The sequence below is a fragment of the Serpula lacrymans genome (assembly GCF_000218685.1).
Source record: "Serpula lacrymans var. lacrymans S7.9 unplaced genomic scaffold SERLAscaffold_4, whole genome shotgun sequence".
In the NCBI taxonomy this organism is placed as follows: domain Eukaryota; kingdom Fungi; phylum Basidiomycota; class Agaricomycetes; order Boletales; family Serpulaceae; genus Serpula; species Serpula lacrymans.
In genome coordinates, this window is record NW_006763293.1 from 331836 (window position 1) to 353268 (window position 21433).

At 47.1% G+C, this 21433-nt stretch overlaps 9 protein-coding genes across 9 annotated transcripts; 6 read left to right on the top strand and 3 right to left on the bottom strand.

Moving 5' to 3' along the window:
* Positions 1–68: 68 nt before the first annotated feature.
* On the top strand, positions 69–2681 carry SERLADRAFT_446367 (uncharacterized protein; the record flags this gene model as incomplete). Its single annotated transcript, XM_007315170.1, has 5 exons — positions 69–288; positions 365–1303; positions 1366–2063; positions 2121–2234; positions 2285–2681. The coding sequence occupies 5 exons, from the start codon at positions 69–71 to the stop codon at positions 2504–2506; spliced, it is 2193 nt and encodes a 730-aa protein (XP_007315232.1).
* A 212-nt stretch (positions 2682–2893) lies between these two features.
* Positions 2894–5449, top strand: SERLADRAFT_460044 (uncharacterized protein; the record flags this gene model as incomplete). The annotated part of the gene is made up of 11 exons (XM_007315171.1): positions 2894–3068; positions 3121–3215; positions 3270–3370; positions 3427–3633; positions 3687–3842; positions 3904–4086; positions 4139–4163; positions 4225–4574; positions 4631–4762; positions 5333–5373; positions 5432–5449. The coding sequence occupies 9 exons, from the start codon at positions 2995–2997 to the stop codon at positions 4703–4705; spliced, it is 1266 nt and encodes a 421-aa protein (XP_007315233.1).
* Positions 5450–5622: 173 nt separating this feature from the next.
* On the bottom strand, positions 5623–6337 carry SERLADRAFT_381420 (uncharacterized protein; the record flags this gene model as incomplete). Its single annotated transcript, XM_007315172.1, has 5 exons — positions 5623–5814; positions 5874–5925; positions 5987–6028; positions 6093–6153; positions 6210–6337. The coding sequence occupies 4 exons, from the start codon at positions 6121–6123 to the stop codon at positions 5718–5720; spliced, it is 222 nt and encodes a 73-aa protein (XP_007315234.1).
* A 267-nt stretch (positions 6338–6604) lies between these two features.
* Positions 6605–9671, top strand: SERLADRAFT_434913 (uncharacterized protein; the record flags this gene model as incomplete). Its single annotated transcript, XM_007315173.1, has 8 exons — positions 6605–6775; positions 6836–6940; positions 6988–7053; positions 7106–7636; positions 7693–7818; positions 7875–8142; positions 8200–8319; positions 8374–9671. The coding sequence occupies 8 exons, from the start codon at positions 6605–6607 to the stop codon at positions 9669–9671; spliced, it is 2685 nt and encodes an 894-aa protein (XP_007315235.1).
* Positions 9672–10017: 346 nt separating this feature from the next.
* Positions 10018–10758, top strand: SERLADRAFT_381423 (uncharacterized protein; the record flags this gene model as incomplete). Its single annotated transcript, XM_007315174.1, has 1 exon — positions 10018–10758. A coding segment is annotated over one exon (458 nt), but the record flags the coding sequence as incomplete, so codon positions are not given.
* Positions 10759–11432: 674 nt separating this feature from the next.
* Positions 11433–11980, top strand: SERLADRAFT_381426 (uncharacterized protein; the record flags this gene model as incomplete). The annotated part of the gene is made up of 3 exons (XM_007315175.1): positions 11433–11497; positions 11549–11700; positions 11756–11980. Coding segments are annotated over 2 exons (296 nt in total), but the record flags the coding sequence as incomplete, so codon positions are not given.
* A 333-nt stretch (positions 11981–12313) lies between these two features.
* SERLADRAFT_446372 (uncharacterized protein) lies at positions 12314–17636 on the bottom strand (the record flags this gene model as incomplete). The annotated part of the gene is made up of 21 exons (XM_007315176.1): positions 12314–12454; positions 12509–12696; positions 12748–12920; positions 12971–13094; positions 13149–13259; positions 13307–13375; positions 13424–13510; positions 13558–13805; positions 13858–13965; positions 14020–14266; positions 14322–14749; positions 14803–15087; positions 15141–15713; positions 15771–15856; positions 15909–15934; positions 15989–16474; positions 16531–16746; positions 16798–17163; positions 17216–17365; positions 17418–17550; positions 17599–17636. The coding sequence occupies 21 exons, from the start codon at positions 17634–17636 to the stop codon at positions 12385–12387; spliced, it is 4212 nt and encodes a 1403-aa protein (XP_007315238.1).
* A 245-nt stretch (positions 17637–17881) lies between these two features.
* SERLADRAFT_460060 (uncharacterized protein) lies at positions 17882–19244 on the top strand (the record flags this gene model as incomplete). The annotated part of the gene is made up of 7 exons (XM_007315177.1): positions 17882–17951; positions 18003–18046; positions 18105–18199; positions 18252–18333; positions 18383–18538; positions 18592–18809; positions 18865–19244. The coding sequence occupies 7 exons, from the start codon at positions 17929–17931 to the stop codon at positions 19036–19038; spliced, it is 792 nt and encodes a 263-aa protein (XP_007315239.1).
* Positions 19245–19692: 448 nt separating this feature from the next.
* SERLADRAFT_460063 (uncharacterized protein) lies at positions 19693–21338 on the bottom strand (the record flags this gene model as incomplete). Its single annotated transcript, XM_007315178.1, has 3 exons — positions 19693–20230; positions 20286–20912; positions 20967–21338. The coding sequence occupies 3 exons, from the start codon at positions 21127–21129 to the stop codon at positions 19815–19817; spliced, it is 1206 nt and encodes a 401-aa protein (XP_007315240.1).
* Positions 21339–21433: the final 95 nt, after the last annotated feature.

Consider the following 21433-nt stretch of genomic DNA (forward strand, 5'->3'; position numbering starts at 1 on the left):
GCAAGTCGTTGAGCGTTTTGCCCAGCGTGTTCTCCTCACCTTTGCGGTAAAATCATTTATTCACAAAAATGCAGCCAACCTCGCGTCCTGCCTCCACCTCAACGCGTCCTGTAGCCTCTCCCAGACCACCAATCCAATATGTAAATACCCAGACAAAGGTCCTCGATACCGTCCATGGTCGTATTCTTTGTATTGCCGACATCCGTGGCCGTCTCTCAGCACTCAATGAACTCGCAAGAGAGGCCAACGCAAAGGCTGTAATTCACACCGGAGACTTTGGCTTTTTTGGTATGTTCTTTTCCTCTTTTCCACTTTTCATTTCGTCATTTCTTACTCTTTTTTCTCCCCCGCTTTTGTTCAATAGAAAGTCACAGTCTAGACAGAATTAACGACCGCACCCTTCGACACCTCACAATGTACTCGCCCCTCATTCCAACCGCACAGCGTACACACTTATTGGCCGCAGATAACACACCCGCCTCTATTCGTACCACCGTCAACGTTTCTCTCCTATCAGAATTCCCCCTACTTCTCTCCGGTCAAATCAAGCTTCAGGTCCCCGTATATACTGTCTGGGGAGCTTGCGAGGATGTTTCCATTCTCGAGAAATTCCGTGCCGGTACCTACGCCGTCGACAATCTTCACGTACTGGACGAGGCTACTACTCGCTGCCTCGACGTTGGTGGCGTCAAATTACGTCTACTTGGGTTAGGGGGCGCTTTGGTGCCCCATAAGATGTTCGACAATGGTGATGGAGCTGCCACTATCGCTGGTGGACAAGGCACAATGTGGACGACGGCGCTTCAAATCGGTGAACTCGTCGACACCGCTCAGCGGGTGTATGACCCATCAGAAACTCGCTTACTCGTCACGCACGCCAGCCCTGGACGTGAGGGCATAATCGCGCAACTCGCCCTTCTGTTGAAAGCAGACCTTACCATCTCCGCCGGCCTCCACTTCCGATACGCAAGCTCATACAACGAATTCAGTGTTCAAGGTGACTTTGAGGGATTCAGGCACAAACTTACGGTCGGTAAAGATGGCTTCGACAAAGTCTGGGAGAACGTAAAAACCCAAGTTGATGCAGTCATCGATGATAATCAGCGAGTTCTTCTGGACAAAGCGCTCTCTGTCCTCGAGCGTCTACCCCCTGCCCCTGGACAGGCTGGCGCCAATGCAACAGCATCTACCGAGGAACCAGCTTGGAAGAACTGCTGGAATTGGAACCTCTGTGATGCCGCGTATGGTTCACTCGTCCTTGATATCAAGGAAGGACGAGTGAGCGCAGAATTGAAGAGCCAAGGTACCTTCTATTTCCTATCCGAGTGTTCTTACGTGAAAAATTATTGATGGTGTATTATCAAGGTTTCAACTATGCATACCGCCGTACAGCCACCCCTAGCACCACTGCTCCTACACCCAAATCCGCTACCACTTCTCTACCCTCGAATCCCGCCACAAACCCGCCGACGAAGGGATCGACGCCTGTTGCATCCGAGAAGCCCCTTCCACCTCATCTTGCAAAGGAAGTAAAATCGTCTGGCTCCACACCTCCACCCGCATCATCAGGCAAGGTCACCCCCAAGGAAACAGCCCCTTCATCCGGTCAAACCTCCGTAAAGACGAATGGTACTCCCACCGCACCCTTGTCGGAGAAGGCTGAGAAGGAAAAGCCAAAGAGAAAGGACAAGAAGGAGAAAAAGGAGAAGGAGCCTGTTGAAAAGAAGCCTAAGGAGAAGGAAAGCCAGCAGGGTGCGGAGGAAAAGAAAGAAAGTCCTGTCCGTCCGAGTGTGGAGACACAGCCGCAACAAGGTCCAAAATCAGACAAGGCAGCGACAAACAGCAAAGCTCCTGCGCCTTCATCGTCTGAGCCAGCGAAAGCTGCTACGCCTGATGCAGATGCAAACTCTGGCCTGAAATCGCCGGCCACCGAGAGCAGTGCTGGTGTGAGGACTCCGACGACCAGGCGGCCACCGAGAAATCCCTGGACCCTGTTTATACGCATGCAAGTTCTCGCCAATGAGACAGAACTACGAGAGTTCTTTGGAGAGGCAAAGTCTGGGGTAAGCTACGCAGTTATTGATCCTATCACTTTCGTTCGTGCTGATGGATGCCATCAGATTACTCGAGTAAATATCCCTCAGCCAATGTATCAAAATCGGAATCAAAGGGTGGCCTATGTTGAGTTCGGGGACGAAGAGGCTATGAAAGCAGGGCTAGAGAAGCACGCTGAAGTGAGTTTTTTCCCCAAGCCTTTGAATCGACTAACCTTGCACGTGTAAAGAAACTGAAGGATGCCGTTCCTGAGGTCAAGCAAGCCATTGACAAGGAAGATCGACAAGACCGGGGTGGATATAGAGGTGGATTCAGAGGTCGAGGTGGTCGTGGGCACGGGTTTGCTGCCAGAGGATTTGCCGCTGCAGGTTTGACGAGAGGGCGTGCAAACGGGGAAGCACCGAATTCTGCTGCCCCAGACCATGCAAAAAGCGGAGGAGATGGGGCGTAAGGTAGGGTCTACGAGTGGAAACGCATTTTACGACTTGTTTTTTACGAATCATTTTCCCCGATAATGTCTTTCCTTTTTTTTTTTTTGAAAACTTTTGGATCCTTATAATTTTGTTATATGCCACGTCTTTGAGATATGCTGATTGATTCTTGAGTGCACTTTATGTCTGAGTACCGTTGTTAATGGCTAATGTTTTGAGTTTTATGTCACTTTCGAGTAGTACAACACATATGTTCTGTCATTTGTTATATGCAACGTCCTTGAAGCTTGACTCGGATAGCTGCGATAGGCGGTACCATGAATTCTAGAGGTCTCGCATATGAATCGGCTGTGGTCAGGTTCATGTGATTGTCAAGTTCCGTGCGAGCAAGTTCCGACTTAACTTCCGAAAGAGAACAAGTAAGCTTGGTCTCTACCATTGCCATTCTCCACTTTGCCTTTCATTTCGGGCTATCGCATTGCGTATCTTATCTACCACAACTACCATTATGTTTTCCGCTACTCGATCCCTCGCCGCTAGGTCCATAAGGAGCCGTGTGTTGCCAGTAAGATCTGCAGCCAGGTATGGAAGAAAAACATAGTGTCTTGTGATTTTTACTAATGTGCTACCCAAGAGCTTTCTCCTCGTCCCATGCTTGCCGTTCAGAATCGTCGACGCTGAACTCGCTGGATACCTTCACAGACGAGGAGCAGATGCTCAGAGAGTCCGGTACGTTCAGCTTTCTCGTCTCAACACAGACGAAAGACTCAACCCCTCCTCCAGTCAAGCGCTTTGCAACCGAGGTCGTTGGCCCCAAAGTGCGTGAGATGGACGAAAAGGAGAGTATGGATCCCGCCATCATCAAGGGATTGTTCGAGCAAGGTGTCAGTACCTACGTCTACCTCGCGACCTTCTCACCCTCTAACCACGCACCACACAGCTCATGGGCATCGAGACCAGCGCAGACCACGGAGGTTCCGAGTCCTCCTTCACCTCCGCCATCATCGCCATCGAAGAACTCGCAAAGATAGACCCTTCCGTGTCCGTCATGTGTGATGTCCATAACACCCTCGTCAACACCATCTTCCGCAAGTACGCCACGAAGGAACAGCAGGACGAGTTCCTCCCGCAGCTTTCAGAGTCAAAGGTCGTTACTGTCTGTGTTCTTCGTTGTTGTGTGCACTGACATTGTGTCTTTAGCTCGGGTCCTTCTGCTTGTCTGAGCCCGCTTCAGGGTCTGATGCCTTTGCCTTGCAAACGCGTGCAAAGAAAGATGGTGACCACTGGATCATCAATGGCTCCAAGATGTGGATCACAAATTCATACGAGGCAGAGATATTCTTGATCTTTGCCAACGTGAGGCCTCCTCCCCTCGTTTTCAGCGCTACCATTCGCTGACTTGCTTTTTTCTGGAAAGGTGGATCCCAGCAAAGGTTATAAAGGTATTACCTGCTTCGTAGCCACGAAGGATATGGGTATAGAGATTGCAAAGAAGGAAGAAAAGCTGGGAATCCGCGCTTCGTCGACGTGTACCCTCAACTTTGACGATCTGAAGGTTCCCGCAGCGAACGTCATTGGTGGAGAAGGTAATGGCTACAAGGCAAGTTTATTATATATATACTCGTCGCGTGTATATTAATGGTTATTCACAGATTGCGATCGAAATTTTGAACGAAGGTATGCGTTCTAAAATGTTATGCACTGAACTGTCACTGAGCGGGCTCCTTCTACTTTACAGGCCGTATAGGCATTGCAGCACAAATGCTTGGGCTTGCTCAGGGCGCATTTGACAAAGCCGTTCCCTATACCTATACCCGTAGTCAATTCGGTCAACCTGTCGGCACGTTCCAGGGTATGGCCTTCCAGATTGCTCAAGCAGCTATAGAGATAGAGTCTGCCCGTCTATTGACGTACAACGCTGCGAGACGGAAGGAGGAAGGGAAGAGCTTCACGAAAGAAGCCGCCATGGCGAAGTACTGGGCAAGCGTGATCGCACAAAGAGTCTCGGGACAGGCTATCGAGTGGGCAGGTGGTGTGGGATTCACGAGAGAGACAGGTATTGAGAAGTTCTGGAGAGATTCTAAGATCGTAAGTACTCTAGGTATTATACGAAAGCATATGAGAACTGATAATGGTCTACATAGGGAGCGATCTACGAGGGAACCTCGAATATACAGCTACAAACTATTGCGAGATTTATCCAGAAGGAGTATTCATAGCGTGTAATTGTCATTGTTGTCACACAAGTCCATTGGGAATTTTGATTTATAGCGTTCGCATGAACGAGAGGATGCCCTCAAATACAACCCAGCCAATGACTGAACTGAAAACTTTTCTTGTCATACGTAACGAAACACCGTCTAAGAAACCAGATGCGCCTCGTTGCTGGAAAAACTATCAGCCCAAAGCTTTTTTACAATAAGAACCTGGCTCACCTTCCAGATCGTCATTATTGTCGATGTAAAACCTCGGTAGTGGTCTTCTGAACGTACTTGCATCTTTGTCTGAGAGCAATCATCAGCGAGTGAGAGGTGGTCGTTTTATAGTGCCTACCTTGACGACGTCGAAGGGATGAGTTATTATAGTCGCAATAGCACCGGCAGACGCAGCAGAAAGAGAATGTATCCCTGAATTATGAACGGTAGGAAGTAAATATGCTATTTGTGATAAAAGGCGCAAATCAGATGAATATCCCCAAAACATATGAACACGTGAACGGTATCTCACAAGATTCGCGTTTAATCCCTTCGTAGAACACCACAAAAAGTCCTGCGTATGGCGCGTCGCGTAATGACGAAGCGAGAAACCCTCGTAACAGCTCAGATGGTCCGAGACGAACAATTGACAAAAAAGAACCAGAAAGACTCTCGTACGCATACATCTGACTCTGCACGAACAAAAAAGCAGAGGTCAATATAAGCCATGGAAAATATCATTTCACTAACTTCGTATCGCGCCTTCAGCACCGAAAATGGATTTAGCAGGAAGCCTACGCCTACTCGAGCGGTAGCACCTGCCAAGAGGTTTCCCTGACTTGAGAGTTTTGGAAGGACAGAAGAGTTTCCGATGCGTTCAGGGTTTTGTGCTTGACGGACTGCAGCAAAGTATGGCGAAGTAGCCATGAGTGTACGTAGTTGGGTGAGACTCGTCATATACAGAGCGACTCCAGGAACGTTTCTGGATGAGTTCACGTGAAGGAACAGAATACCTTGAGAAGAATAATTGTGCGAATTACCTGACAAGCGTAGCACTCGTTCCTCGCCACAAACCTACGAGACCATCTCTAACAGCGATATCCTGTGCAGTGCGCAGCATAATTCCTGTCTTTCTATCGAGACGAGGAACGATGAGTCATACAAAGACAGAGAAGGAACGAAGAGGACAAACCGGGATGTCAGCGCGCCGTCACCTTGCTGCAGGCGCGTCTTGAGCAAATCAACTAGATGATATCAGGTATATTGTGAATATGTGCCACCCATGATGGGAGGCAATGCACTTGCAAGGTTGAAGAAAAATAGCTGAAGTGAAACCCGATAAAGCCCCTACCATACAGCAATACATTGAGGTAAGTACTATTACATGGGAGAACTAGGAAACATAACGAACCAGATAAGAGATGTTGCCCGACATTGCTCATTTGATGATTCGGGTTCCAGACGAAGAGTAGCTGTGATTTGACTCTTGAGCTCTATGTAAATGAACGCATGCATGTGTGCCACTTACTTGGAACGGTGGTGGAAGTGAAGGAAGCAACCTTGGAACGTTGCAGATAAATTAAAGGCACTTGTTCAGGTGAGCTTTGGGTATGGTAAGCTTACCATGATCGACTCGGCGATGCGCTATACGTCACGGAGGTCTACGACGCACGTGTGGCTTGGCTTGAATACGCGAGCCGGGTTCTGCCGCTTCACACTCCGGGTCAAGGCGGCACACGGTTTGATGCGTCGGAGATCGAAACACGGCTACGAGTGCGGCAGACATGGGTAAGAGGGAGTCTGGAGAGACGGTGCTATGATTTCGATTGATTCGTAGACATTTATAGAGACTTCTTTGTCGCAACGGGACATTGTAAGAAATTGCTGTCAGCATCTGGTATATAAAGCCAGCCGCATACGATAATGGCCCATATCGATACCCACATGCCCCCCGCTTCCCACTCATCATCCAGCAGTCCTGCCCGTCACACCCACAACCTCTCGCCAGACGAAAAACCAGAGGAATTTAGCCCACTCAAGGATCTTTTAAGGACCGAAACGATATATGTCGATCTCCTCACAGGTATCGTACGAGTACGTAACATATACCCCACTTCTAGTCTAGCCACTTCATTCCTGATATCATCACAACAGAAAGTTGCGGCAGCATGGTCACGCACAAATCTCCCTCCTCCAGAGCTGGACGCCATGTTTCGCAGCGTAGAGAGTGTCTACAAGGCAAATCGTGCATTCACCACGGTAAGATTTTCAGTGCGGGCAATATAGCCAGGCTAAATCGCTACCAGAAACTCAAAGCAATCGGTGCAAATCCTTCCTCACCCAGAGCTCTCGGAGACTTGTTGATCCGATGGGTAAGTAGTCTATAGATATAAATCCCTCTGTTTTACACTAAATTGTATTAAGATCGACGACCTTGACACCCCTTATACCTCATATTGTACCAAATTCTGTCCTGGTTTTGACGAGTGGGATCCTGTAAGCAGCAACTCGAAACTAGGCGGCATTCTTCGGGATTTCTCCCAGTCACACCCACCCCACCTGGCTAGTGGTCGCTTCCTGAATCTGAATGATCATGAGGTCTGGTCATTGGACACGCTATTCCTACTCCCCATGTCAAGATTGCATTACTACAAGGAACTATACGGACGACTGCTAGAGGGCACTACTCCTGGGAGGAGTGACCATCGCTTACTCAGCAGCGCGTTGGACAAAATGGATCGTCTACTGGCCACTCTAGACGAGAAAGCACGTCTGGGCGGCCTTTCATCATCGAAGGTCTTGGCCGTAAATGAGCGCGACAGAGCTGGCGGTGAAGGGCCGTTGGCTGAACGGACCAACGAGATAATGGATCACCAGCTCTCAGACAAGTTGGATCGTCTCAAGCTCGAGTTAGACAGACCCGCTGCCCAGGAAAATGATGCAGCGAGAGGGCGAGTATCACTAAAAGATATCATACCAGCGTCTAGCTAATTTGGCTGGCTCACAGGCAGGACCGGAAGGCAAGTCCGGCGCCTGTTATTCGAGAACAGACAAGAAAACCGCCATCGTCTGTATCTGAGTTGGAGTCACGTTTGTCCACTGAAAATATCCTCGATCTGTTTACCATGGAGCCTAGGGTTATTTCTTTCATCTCGAACTTGTTTCGGATTCTGACGAATTACATCTTTGACAGCAACTGCGTCTGCAAATGAATCCCCCATCACTCACATACACGCGTGAAGTAAAATTATCAGTTGACGTTTTTATACGCTTTACGCCTCGATCTACTGGGGTGGAGACCACTCATCCTCAGGGTCACGTCTATGTCTTGTCAGATCTGTTCCTCATTTGTGAGAAGATGACTCCTGGGGAGGTCACTCCAGGAGACAACCACGACATACGGCTATGTTATCCCCCTCTGGCAGGCAAGGTTTTGCGTGTTTCAGAGGTCAGCGGTCAAGGTAGGTGTTTTGAACGAATGTGCATGTTGTTTTTCTAAATGGTTTGGGTACCGTCAGATAACGTACTTCAAGTATTAATCATGAGGCAAGAGACGTTGATCTTGGAGGTGGCATCAAAGCAAATCCGGAACAAGATCATGAAAGAAATCAAAGCATGCACCGAGTTTGCAAAGTCAGGTAAGTCTGAGCATGGTAGAAGAAATCACATAAGTTGATGTTAATGATTTCCAGTATCTTCGACCCCTAAGGGAGCAATACCGCCTTTGCCCTCATTGCCAAGTTTGCCTCCTATAATACCCACGTCCTTTGATCTGGAGGATAGTCTAAATTTACAAGAGACTCCAAAGCAGATCGAGGAGCCCAAGGGAGTCAATGAGGTCAAAGAAGTCAAAGCAGCTTTCCAATACCCAGCGCGAGGGATATCACTCGAAAGAGTAAGTTCGCCACCAGGAAGACAGTCTTCTCACTCCCAGAACTCTGTACAACGAACTTCGACGCCTTCCATTCATCGCACCTCTTCAACACCTTCTTTTCAACGTCAATCGCAAGACGACTTTCAACAGATGCAGCATCCACCCATGCCTCAGCGGCCTCCTTTTCAAAATCAGGACACTTTTCATAATCAGGACTTTTCTTATAATCAGGATACCAGGAACTACCCCCCACAACCACACATGCATCCAGACCACCAACCCTTTATCCTACCATCTCCCTCTCAACAGGGACCTCCTTACCATCCTCAACAAGGACCACCTTATCATCCTCAGCAGGGACCACCTTACCACCCTCAACAAGGACCGCCTCAACAAGGACCCCCTTACCAAATCCACCAGGGGCAATCTTACAGCACTCCTCACATGCGCCCTCCATCAGAGCCTTCGTCGTTCCCACGAGCTGTCAGGAAATCGAGCTCTTCACGTTCTCTCGCATCACAAGAGTATATGGCTCGCGCATACGAACCGCCCCCACCCTCTACAATGCCGTCAACTCCGTCAACAATGATGCGGTCCCATCCTCAGCGCACGGCTTCTCGCGGTTACATGGGCGAGTCTCCCGGTTCTCGTCCTGTGTTGCCATCAATGCAGATGCCAGGCTCGAGAACAAATTCATATGCTTCTGGTTCATTCCGTCAGGCACCGGATTCCCCAGTGGAGGAGATGCCATCCTCAATAGGACTCGGCCCATCGAGCATTTGTGAACAGATGTCTTGCAAGGTGTTCATTCAACAGAACCATTCTCAATGGAAGCCTCTCGGGGTCGCGAACCTAAAGTTATACCGCCAAAATTCCTCCAACGTCAAGCAATTGGTTGCAGAGACTGATAACAAAGAGAGGGCTGTTATCATTTCTACAATCGTCCTGGTTGATGGCGTAGAAAGGGTGGGTAAAACCGGGGTGGCGATCGAGCTTAGCGATGCACGAGGGATGCGCACAGGCACGATATACATGATACAACTGCGCAACGAGGCTACGGCAGTGAGATTATTTGGGAGTCTCTTAGCAGGTTCCGATCGTTCACGGACGCACTGAAAAGGCGTTTCGGCCGGCCTACCAGTATTGTTCAAGGTATTACGGTCGAGAAACATTGTAATATCTCATGCTGACATCGCAATCTTACAAGATATCCCAGTTCATCGGCGATTACAGTAGAGGACAGTTTTACTGATATTCTGATTTAGAATGTTTTCAATAGTGGGATTGAGTTGCGTAGCTCTAATAAAACATAATAGCACTACCGGCAGCAAGGCCTTTTAGTATGGACACAATAGCAGCTAGGAGTAGTGCCATTGTAGCGTATACCCCCAATTGCAAATTTACAGCACCTGTATGTACACTGGCATGTACATCATGCCAGTGATGTAAACGTGTAATCTGTGCCTTTGATATGGTCCATCTGAGTCAAACCCCCACAAAACATACACCCAATGAATCTCCACCGCGGTCAAGTGCCAGTACCTCTCGTTCTCTGCTTTCGAATGTAACAATCTGGCTACTGGCACCTATAACTATTTCATTATTGATATCGGTCCATACATGGAACCACTGGCATGCCGAAGTCTCAGATTTACTACACCCTTCTCAACCTCAGTCTTTTGCATCGTCAAGGCCCTCTGGCGTCTTCCCAGTGACCTATTGCACTGAATGTTCTGATGGGACAACCAAAAACACTAAAAGAATTTCCTTGGACCTCGTCTCCGCTCAGCCAGGCCGTCACCGTGAGCCCGATGTAACAGCTGTGATACTGAACTGGTCCCGACTTCCCAACGTTATTCACATCGCTACCTTGCTCTGTGGGTCTTTACTCGAAGATGTCATTGCCGAAGTTTTCATCTGGAACAATAGTCCTCATAAGCTTTCCACTGATGTCTGCGTATACCAATTTCTCCTGACCTGATTCTCGCTGAGACTATTCGTGTAGCTCTTTGCTGAGGCTGGTTGTCCAGTTCACAAACTGAGGATTTACAATTCGCCGTCAAATCTTTACTTCCAGGCTCGGTTTCTTGCGTGCGAGCAAGCTTCGTCGCAGTTGTGTTTCATTCAAGTTATTCCTTTCCGCCTTCCTTTGTTTTGCTGTGGTTGACGACGTCGTAGGATGATGATTATCTGATCCTGCCGGAAGTTATACATGCTCTTCGCGCTCGCATAGGAGAGGCATCTGGCCCGACAAATTTGCATCTCCTTCCTCCACACGAGCTCCTATCGAGCCAGTTACGTGTTATACATACGGACGTGGGCGTCCATACGTCCTTCGCATGGCTGGGTCATGGTGTCATGATACACAAACCTCTAGCATCCAGTTTTCTGTCACTCATACATCATTTAAACGCTTCAGACGCAGAGGTGAAGATGGCGGATAACTATTTTACAATCTTGAGTAACAGGATTCCGGAGACATGGTTTGATCAGGGCATCGAACTCGGCGGTGGACAGCCGTTTACTGTTGGTGTAGAAGGGGATGAACGCAATAAGCGTCACATTGTATGTTTCACTGTCGTGATGTTCTGGACCCACATATTCACTTATCTAAAACTCTAAGGTTCAAGCAGGTCACTATTTGGACCAGTTGTTAATTTCAAATGACTCGAAAGGGTTCAGTAATGTCAACCAAGCAGACAGTTCTATACAAGAGATAACCGCTCAGGCGCCTTGTGCTGGGGCTGTTTGCCTGGTAGAAACGAATATTCACATATTACCCGACACTCTAGAACATAGTTGTGTTTCCGCGGCTGATATGCTTATGCTCGAAGAGCGCAATGCCAGGGCACTCGGAGAAGATAGAAAGGCGCATTATTTAGCTTACCCTCTTTCTAACGCCGTCGATGGTAGCACCGACACCGCTTTTCGCAGCCCAAACAGTATGCTATTCCTGCCATTTTCCAGTGGGATACTCGGCTAAGCTTGACTAGTTTCCAAGGAGGGCGACTTTATCTCGATAGACATGTTCTCTGCTCTGGGTTCTGGTTGGAAAATGCTAGAGATGGCATGGTTAATTGACGCAGATACCGAGCAAATACTGCAGGCCTCTGATTTTGAGTATGCAATGGACTCTAGTCGCTGGGTAAGTTCATGTGATGACTCCATGAGTTCCCCGTCATTAATTGTGGAATATCTAGGCCCCTATGGGTCATGAGCTTGCTTGCGTCGACACAGATGTTCCCGATACCCAGTCTGCTCTGGAAGTTCGTTACCTTCGCGAGTGCTCCATTGTGATGCCTTCGGACGCTTCTAGTGCACGTTTATTCCGAGCAAGGCTGAAAGAAAGCCTGGATATGCACTGGCGTGTATATGAAGTGTGGTTACGAGGAGTATGGAGTCTAGAATGGACAAGCACGTAAATTTGCTTTCCGTTTGCTTGAACTCTGTAGGAGGCGCTGTGTTCGACTTCACACTACGTCGCTTCCAGCTAATTGCAGCACAATAGACCATATTTCAATCTGTTATGCTTACCACCCGGCCCTTGTTTGCCATTGCAGCTGGAAAACATTTCTGATGCACACAGCCCAGGCACCACATGGTTGTTTGATACAAATGAATATTCAAACATTCATGTGACTCTCTTCTTATACTCATTCTACCACTTCGTATAACACGTCCCTTCAGGAAGTTTGGCTGGCTACGCGGCACGGGTAAGTGGCGGATAGTATTATTACAACAGGGGTCGCGATTAAATATTCCTCAAAATGAAGTGATAATGATAATACTAGTAGATACATTTCGTGATTGCCGTGAACATGCTACACCATCATAGGGCACCCTCGAAGAGAAGCTTTCTCGGTTTGGTTATTATTGGAGCAGGTGAGAACAGTGCAGGCCTGTAGAAGCAGTTAGAAAACAACACGGTGTCAAAAATATGTTCGACCGCATACATTGATGTTCCACAATTAGCAGCCGGATTACCCATAATGATACTCTCCGAAACCCCTGCAATGCTGTCGTTTTTTCCAAAGGCTGCGGCATCAAAGAGATGATCTGTAGTTTTTTCGAAGGATGCCAACATGAGGACGCTATCTTTCATTTTTGCCACACCAAAGCGAGTAATTCCTAAAACTTCGCCCTAATGGAATGTGAATATTCAGACTGCGCAAAAGCTTTCATAAAAAGTTACCTTATAACTCATGACATCTCCGAGTAACATGACATGACGTGGATCTATGCTCATACCGTGACTTTGCATCGTATATTGAATTTCATTGATGATGGTTCGGCGTGCCGCTTCAATGCCCAGCACCTGCGCAACTTCGATAACGTGATTAGAAGATGTATGTTCGCCAACAATTCCTAAAGATACGCTCAGTTTATAATTTTTTTTATGAGTGAAAGTATCCCACCTTCTGTCACCATAACTTTTTGTAGTCCATACCCTTCTACTAAAAGTTCCTTGTCACCCTTCTTTCCTTTGGCATCATCCTTCTCTTTGATGTTGATGATAGCACGTTGTATTGTTGGCACACCCTAATAGCCGGTTGAGTGTTCTCTTTTGAAGAAACCTAGGAAGATCGAATGTACCTTAACAACGACATCAGGTAATAGCCTCTTGAGTTCCCTGAGGCGATAATATTTATCTTGGCCGTCGATGTAAATACGCAAGCGGTTTTTCCGCGGAAGGACAGTTATAGACTGTTGAGGGCGTTGGCAGCGTTCATACAAATATATAGAAGACATACCTCTTGCTTTATCTTTAGTTTCTTGGCAGCAACGATACCCCATTTGATATCATCTAAAGTCAACTCGAGCTATAGACCAGAATGAGACCCGTTATAGTCTGCAAAAAAATGACCAACCTGGAGTTTCTGAATAGCATCTACGTCCACGATGACACCAATATAAGTGTACTCTGGTGCCCATGCTTCCTCAAGCACAGAAGCAACCTTGATGACAGTGAGAGATGGATACGGCGAGCATTCTAGAGACATACATCACCAAGATGGGTCTTTTCAAGGCGACCCTTGACAATACGAGCCGAAGCCTCGCTATCACTGGTCACGAGTTTACAACTGATAATCGGCGTACTAATCGCTTTGGCAGCATTGATGATTTCTTTAATACGTGGGACTCCCAAAGTCACGTTCATGGATGCGACACCAGCAAAATGGAAAGTCTTCAATGTCATCTGAGTACCAGGCTCACCGATAGATTGAGCGCCCACAGCACCAACAGTGGAACCTTATTGGACGCATGAGCTTACATACAACATTTCAGAAGTAGTGGACAGTACCTGGCTCAATTCTGGCTTTTACGTATTTGACCCAACACAACTCCAAGAAACAACGAAGCTGATCTTCTGTAACCTTGGATTTGTTGTCAACTATGGCTTTGTCGGCATCTGCACAAAGGTCTGATGATTAAGCCATACAAAATCACCAGATTTGGATCTTACCTGATGCTCCAAGAGATAAGTCTGTATCAGCATCCCATTCAGCTGCGCGTTCCAATGCGTCAAACATTCCTCGACTTTGTCGCATTGTCGCAAGCGTGTGCGCAACATTATCCGTTATGTACCCACGAATAGTAGCTAAATAAGCGGCTGTGCACTCAGTGGTAAACCTCTTAGTAGAGAGTTCCTGATCCACGATTTCGAGAACTTCGTAAGGTAGAAGGCTTCGTCCTCTTCTGTTACCGATGGACTTTATAACAAGTACTGAGGACTATTATACAGCAAAAGTATGATATAATACTCACCAAAGCGTGACTCCATGCTCTTTCGAACTCTATAGGCTGGGCGTCACCTTCGAGACAGGCGGGGTCAAGCCCATCGTCACCGTACGTGAACTGTACTACACCACCAGTGGAATTTCTTACTGAAAGGTCGTATTGAGTCGTTAAGTCTTCCAGAGCTTTCATGAGACGCCGTTGCATGTAACCCGTTTCAGCAGTCTTCACAGCGGTATCTACAAGACCTTCACGACCGGAGATAGCGTGAAACAGGAATTCTGTTGCTCTTAGACCACTGTAGAAACTATTGCGAACAAATCCTTTAGAAGGTGGCTCTTTTGATTTCTTTGGAAAATGTGGCAAGGAACGATCTTGGAAACCATCAGGAACACGATGTCCAGCGATGATTTGTTGGCCGACACAAGCCACCATCTGAGAAACGTTGATGACGGAACCTAATGCAAAATTGTTGGATTGGTCAAAAAAGCAAAATGTGTGTGCCACGTACCTTTCGAACCACATGTCGCCATGATAAGTGGTGCATTGTGTCGACTAAGTTCCTTCATACAAATTTCTCCTACAGCATCACGGACTTTAGACAGAACAGAGGATATGAGTGCTTCTAGTGTTTGCTCCTGGTTGCAACCTGGCTTGTTTTCCAACTTTCCTTTCTTGGCTTGGGCGATTAGGTCTAAACAGTCAGCATATGCCTTCTCAACAAGCTCATCTTTTTTCGCTGCAAGGATTGGTCCAGGAATGACATCATTGATACCCAGGGAGAACCCAAAGTTCGCTGAGAGAGTGATAAATAAGGTATCATATCTAGAAATTTATCAAGTTGCTTACCAAGCCAACGAGCACAGAGCTTTGCCAAACGGTTCATCGCTGCTGCTGCCTCATGAGGGCCATAGTCTCTCATAATAACACCAAAAATGGACTTCTTTTTGCCACTTCCTACTGTAGCTTTATCCATGACACCACACATGATCTCACTGTTGACAATAACCAGCCAACCATCATTGGGAGACAGGTCGGGAGCGGGCTTCATGCGAGGATAAAACTCAGCCTTTGGCTCTTGTGGTTTGTTGCACTTGGATTCAACGTTGACAAAGACCTTCGAATCCTTGTTAGGACGCATTAGGACGTTGAAGATCTGTTTTCCTGTCCATAACCTGACGGGTTTCCAGATTGCTGGAGGTGGGATATCAATTTGCATATCAGCATCCGCGAAGTAGCAGCAAATCTGCGTGAACGAGCGGCGATCAAAGAACGTGTCTTTGCGTGATATCAAGTAGGATGCGGTTATGAAGTCTTGGATGGCAGCAATAACAGGTTCACCATTTCGAGGAGTGACAAGATTGTGTTTGACACTCATCAGTTCCAATGCTTCTGTCCTTGCTTCCTCCGTCTGGGGAACGTCTGAAAAAGTAAGTTAATCAAAGGAGTAGTATAGATGGATGAACACGTTAAACCCACGCAAATTCATTTCGTCACCATCAAAATCAGCATTGTACGGACCACAGACACATTCGTTCAAACGGAATGATCGCCAAGGACGAATCCTAGCCTACAGAGGAACTGAGCCGAGACTTATAAGAAACAAGATTCAAAGACTTTACCCTATGACACATAATAGAGAGCTATAGTATGAGGTGAGCATAAATACTCAACAGGTATTGACATATATATGATACCTTGTGCAAACTGGGTTGTCGATTGAAAAGAACAATATCGCCATTGATGATATGTCGTTCAACAGTGTCACCAACTCGAAGAGTATCCGCAACAGCATTCCGGTTACCAAATTTCAAAAATTTCTTGAACCCACTGCTCCCAGCAGTAACATAATTTGCCCCTGGATGGACGTCACAACCATTCCTGACAGCCTGTTTAAGCCCCTCAATATTGTGGGGCGTCACACGTTCCGGATACGTGAGTACTTTGGCTACCCTTTCAGGAACAGCTACTTCGTCGATACGTAGGTTAGGATCGGGAGATATGACGGTACGGCCGGAGAAATCGACACGCTTTCCTGAAAGGTTACCACGAAATCGACCCTGCTTCCCTTTTAGCCGTTGAACAAAACCTCTCATAGGCTTTTGACCTGGTTGAGATGGTACACCAGGTAATTCAGAGTTGATATACATAGCGACAGAGAGTTGAAGGAATTCCCAGTGTTCCTAGGTCACGGTGTCACGGTAAATACAAAGATGCGCTCGTGCAATCAGCTGCTCACCATAAATTGCGCGGTCGGCGCACCTTTTGATAGGCCCTGTTTAATGAGAGCATTGGTGAACACTATTTCAGTGAGTTTTACAGTGAGATCATCTTCGTTGGAGGCACCATCCTGGGCTACGGACGGCCTAATACAAACAGGTGGAACTGAGATATACTGCCAAATGTACTCCTCTGGTCGGCCATGAGCAGGACGGAGACCTAACAGTTCGCAGTCCTAATAATTTACTGTGAGAATGACGGGAATTATGATAACAAATATATTCACCTCGTCGGAAATTCTTTTGAAAAGATCCAGAACTTTTAATGGATTCAAATCTTCGTGAACGGCTTTGTTGAGATACATTCCTAGTTCCTTTTGCGCTTCTACAGCAGGAGCAAATGTACGCTTCCACTTTTCCATCTCTTCTGCTGTCTTCTTCGCCCGAAACTTGTCATGAATGATCTTTAATGCTCCTGCTTTCTTGACAGCACCATTTGTGGCAGAGCAGTAAGGACAGTAGACACATTTCCTTGACATAGTATTGACAGCTTTGGAGAGAGACTGGCGCTGAATATTCTCTAAATTGGGTCTTCTAAAACGCTTGAGATATACACGTCGGTCAGGTTCTTCTAAAAGTACACGAGCACAAGTCTATGCCAAATATTCAGGGTATGAACATCAGTGTTTTTGAGAGTAAACTTGCCTTGCAGACACACTGAAGGATACCTATTGTGTGTTTGAAGTATCCGATATGAAATACAGGGACCACAAGTTTGATATATGCATAATGGCCCACACAGTCGACCGATGAGAGACCACATGTTTCGCAGAAAGTGTTTTTCTCCGTTGTCCCCTATATAACGGGTTGATTTAGCACATCCTTAAGACACAAAATGGAAACGCACCAATCGTCGATCTAGAACTCCGTCTTTGACTGGCAGCCGGTCCGTAGGGGTGTAAAGATCACGATGAGTGACTTGAAATTCTGATATTTTCACTGTATCCTGGGCATTTAGAAGACTGAACTGGAGCTTCTTTCTAGTATACTGTAAGCAGATAATGAGAACACTATAAAATGTAGCGTACATGACTTTAGGTGCTTGGAGAGATACAGTTTCCTTCATTGCTTCCCAGCTAGATCTTCCGCGCAAAGCTTTCCCCCAAATTATCTTTTGATTTCGCTGCTATGCTCGATGTTATGATTCTAGGACTTCACGGGTGCTTGCTACTATTCGAGAAAAGATCAATGAGACGTTCATGCCCAACGAAATACGGCACGATAAAATTGGCGTGACACCCGAAGATAGCACGAAGTCACAAGTGACAGAAACGTGACTCGAATATTGCTTGCGCGTCACCCAAGTACTTGCGCGTCCCGCTGGACATTGCCTTGCAGAGCAACCTTCGTAGCCCACCATGTCAAGGACCTCATATGACCGGTACGTTGCATATATACGATAAACTGCTGATTGTTTCTGACTTTTGTCTAGTTATCTCACAGTATTCTCTCCAGAAGGACGCTTGTATCAAGTCGGTTAGTAGATGATATGATTTGAAGCCAGTTGTTTACTCACCTTCCATCGGTGCGATAGAATATGCCTTTAAAGCGATCTCTGGTTCAGGACATACCGCAATTGCAGTGAGGGGGAAAGACACTTCCGTTGTAATAACACAAAAGAAAGTACCCGTACGTTGCGCATCTTGATCGCTGGACCATTGTTCTAAAAGGGAGGGCACAGGACAAGCTTCTTGACGCGTCCACAGTTACTCACCTCTTCAGCATAACGCCCACTATAGGATGCGTTATGACTGGGCTGATTGGTATCCTCCTCAAGCTATTTATCAGGGTTTATATTCACATGTTACGTAGCCGATGCCCGATATCAAGTGCAGCGCGCCCGTTCAGAAGCTGCTGACTTCAGATACAAGTATGGATACGAAATCACCCCCGACGCACTCGCCCGCAGACTAGCAAATATCAATCAAGTTTATACACAACGTGCCGCCATGCGACCTCTTGGTATCTGTAATTATCAATTCCTGTCTAACATTTGGTCGTATATCTCACTTCTTTCGCAGCGATGGTTCTTATTGGAATCGATCCTGAATTTGGTCCTCAGTGTTTTAAGCTCGATCCTGCGGGCTATTTTGTAGGCTTCCATGCAACTGCCGCTGGACAGAAGCAACAAGAAGCTATGAATCACCTTGAAAAGAAATGGAAGAAGCTAGATGGTGGTAAAGGCGCTGACGATGCTGCCAAAGCTGGTAAATCTCTCAGCCGAGCTGAGGTCATAGAGGTTGGTTACGACTAAGTCAAACTGAATCGTGGAGATACTGATGCCCCGCCCACAGCTTGCAATCGAAGCAATGTCGACAGTGCACGCAACAGATTACAAGCCAGGAGAAATAGAAGTTGGTATTGTTTCGAATGGTGATGAAGAGGATATCAAAACCAGAGGATTATGGCGTGTTATGGGCGAAGCAGAAGTAGAGGTTCACTTACTGGCATATGCGGAGAAAGATTAGCGAAATCGACAATCGTGGAGCAATGATATAATGCATGTGCAGATTGACTGTCCAGGAAAATGGTGTTGATGGTATAAATAACATGTATAAGAAAGGCACTAAAGGCTCTTCCATCAAGATTTGTGTAGGCTCATTGTAGAGATGCACCCCCACTCTGTGTACCAGATATATTGGATAAAGTTCTTCTGCAATAATTCGCGAACATACCAATACAGCATCAATCTCTGCGTCTTCAAGTTCTCTAGATCTCGGTTGCCAGAATCTAGAAGGCGCTTCCCAGAATTCTTGGTACACCTGCGCTGCTGTATTTGAACTTTCGCTTGCTACGTGATTTGTAGCGGGCGCCTGGTGGTTCTCAGACAACTCTGAGAATGACTTTGAATAGTCGGGTGGAGCCGCCGGATGAGGGTGAGAAGGCTCAACAGCTAAAATGACGTCTCAGACCAAAACAAGACTTTGTATTGGTGAAAGCCACGTACCAGAAGGCCAACTTCGTTTTCCAACGAAGCGTATCAATGGCTGGTGGGCCTTGGCAGAAAACAAACGTAAAGAGGGGTGCATATTGAACGCGTCTGATATTCGAGTAACGAAGTGATAACCCAAAGCCTTCGTTGTATTTGTAATTGTTTATTTCAAAGGCTACAGCCAAACAACATACAATCCAATTGCTAACATTAATGGTCATTCTAGTACATCGTGACATTGATTACAATTATAATTATTGATGAAGTGGTGACTTCCGTTCGTGCTCGGAAGTCTACGCACTCACTATCTGACTACCACTCTTCTGCACCTTCTTCATCGCCCGAGACGTCCAATGGAGGCCAGAAGTTCTCGACTTCAGGGAAGGTAGCTTCACTGTCCAGCGTAGAACTCGAAGACATCTGCTTGACTGCTTTCAGGGTTTCAATAGCTTTCCAAAATACGGCTTCAGCAGTGCGTGCTGCAGTATCCGACGAGTTCGCAATATGGTTGCACAAAGGGGGCGTGACCAGAACCGTCGACGGCTTACTATGGGAAGCGGCACCACGATCGTCAAACACAGAGTCGTATTGGGCGTAGTAAGCGACGAAGATAGGTTGATGGGAAGGCTCGGATGTCAGGGAAAGTATGGCCTTTACGTAAGGCTCAAGAAGACGTTCTGGTAACTCCTCTGTCTCGCTGAAAAGAGGCATTGAGATATGAACGATCCCTGGCAATTAAAGTTCGTAAGGCAATGTCCCCCCGTCATGCGAAATCTGACTCACACTTTCCAGCGGGCGCAGACATTGAACCTGGTCCTGTCACGAGCACATGTACTGACGTAAACGACGAGCCATCCTCTGTGGATCCCGGGGGGAAAATTAAAATTAAAGATCCCACTTCCTTTTTCCCATCCGAGGGTGGTACAACATCGGAATCAGGTTCATCGCCAGTAGGCGTTGGCGACTCGGGCGAAGGAGGTTTGGGTTCCATAACTATAGGTTTGTCGATGATAGCAATGCATCTAGCTATTGACTTGATGCCTTTCGAACCGGCAGTACTAGTAGGCGGAAACGTAAATTCCGCCTCGCTCCGTAGTTCACCAGGAACATGCTCTGACGAAGAAATGATACAATCACAGTGAAGAGGCTCTGGAAGATCATCGAGCTCGACGGTATAGCGGTGGCGAGGCGAGGCGCTCTGGTCAGAAGGAGATTCTTGAGGCTCGTGTGAAATACGAGTAACTGATCTTCCAAGGATGTATACGCCTCCATGCACGGCAGACATGCGACAGAAGCCTTGAGCCATCTCTCCAAGACCACCGTAGTGACCAACCAGGAAGGGAGAAGAACCATAACGGCCAGATGACTTGAGATAACTACGAATCCGGTGTAAAGCCGGAAGAGTGGGGTCTACAGCAAAATAATACGTCAGATCCGATCAGACACGAGAAGACTGAACTGTACCTTCTTCAGAGATACAAAAGGCCAAAGCGTAGCTAACTGCACGCGCCGATTCTTGACTCAAAGAGAAAGTTGTCTTCAGAAAACCAAGGAATGGTTCATTCTCGTTCCCAGCAAGTTCCTTGCTTTCTTCGAAATCTCCCATAGTAAACATCAAGAACCTCATTAATCTTCGTTTGTCGATTAGATTGATAGATTTATCCTTGAAAACATCCTCTTTGCTTCCTGGCACAGCCTTGAGCTGCTGACCGTCATATATAGCGACGCGTTCAAGAAGACTGAATCCTCCATAGCGTGCGACACCTGAAGATATGAGACTAGAGATCAGAGGGCCAACCGATGGTATCACGGTAGGCGATAGAGATACAGAATACTGATTTGGGCGGGGCGGTATCGAAGCGGTACGAGATGCAGACGCGAATCTGGAGTTCCGGGTTGTGGATGGACCTGATTCACTGGAAGCTGCTGCA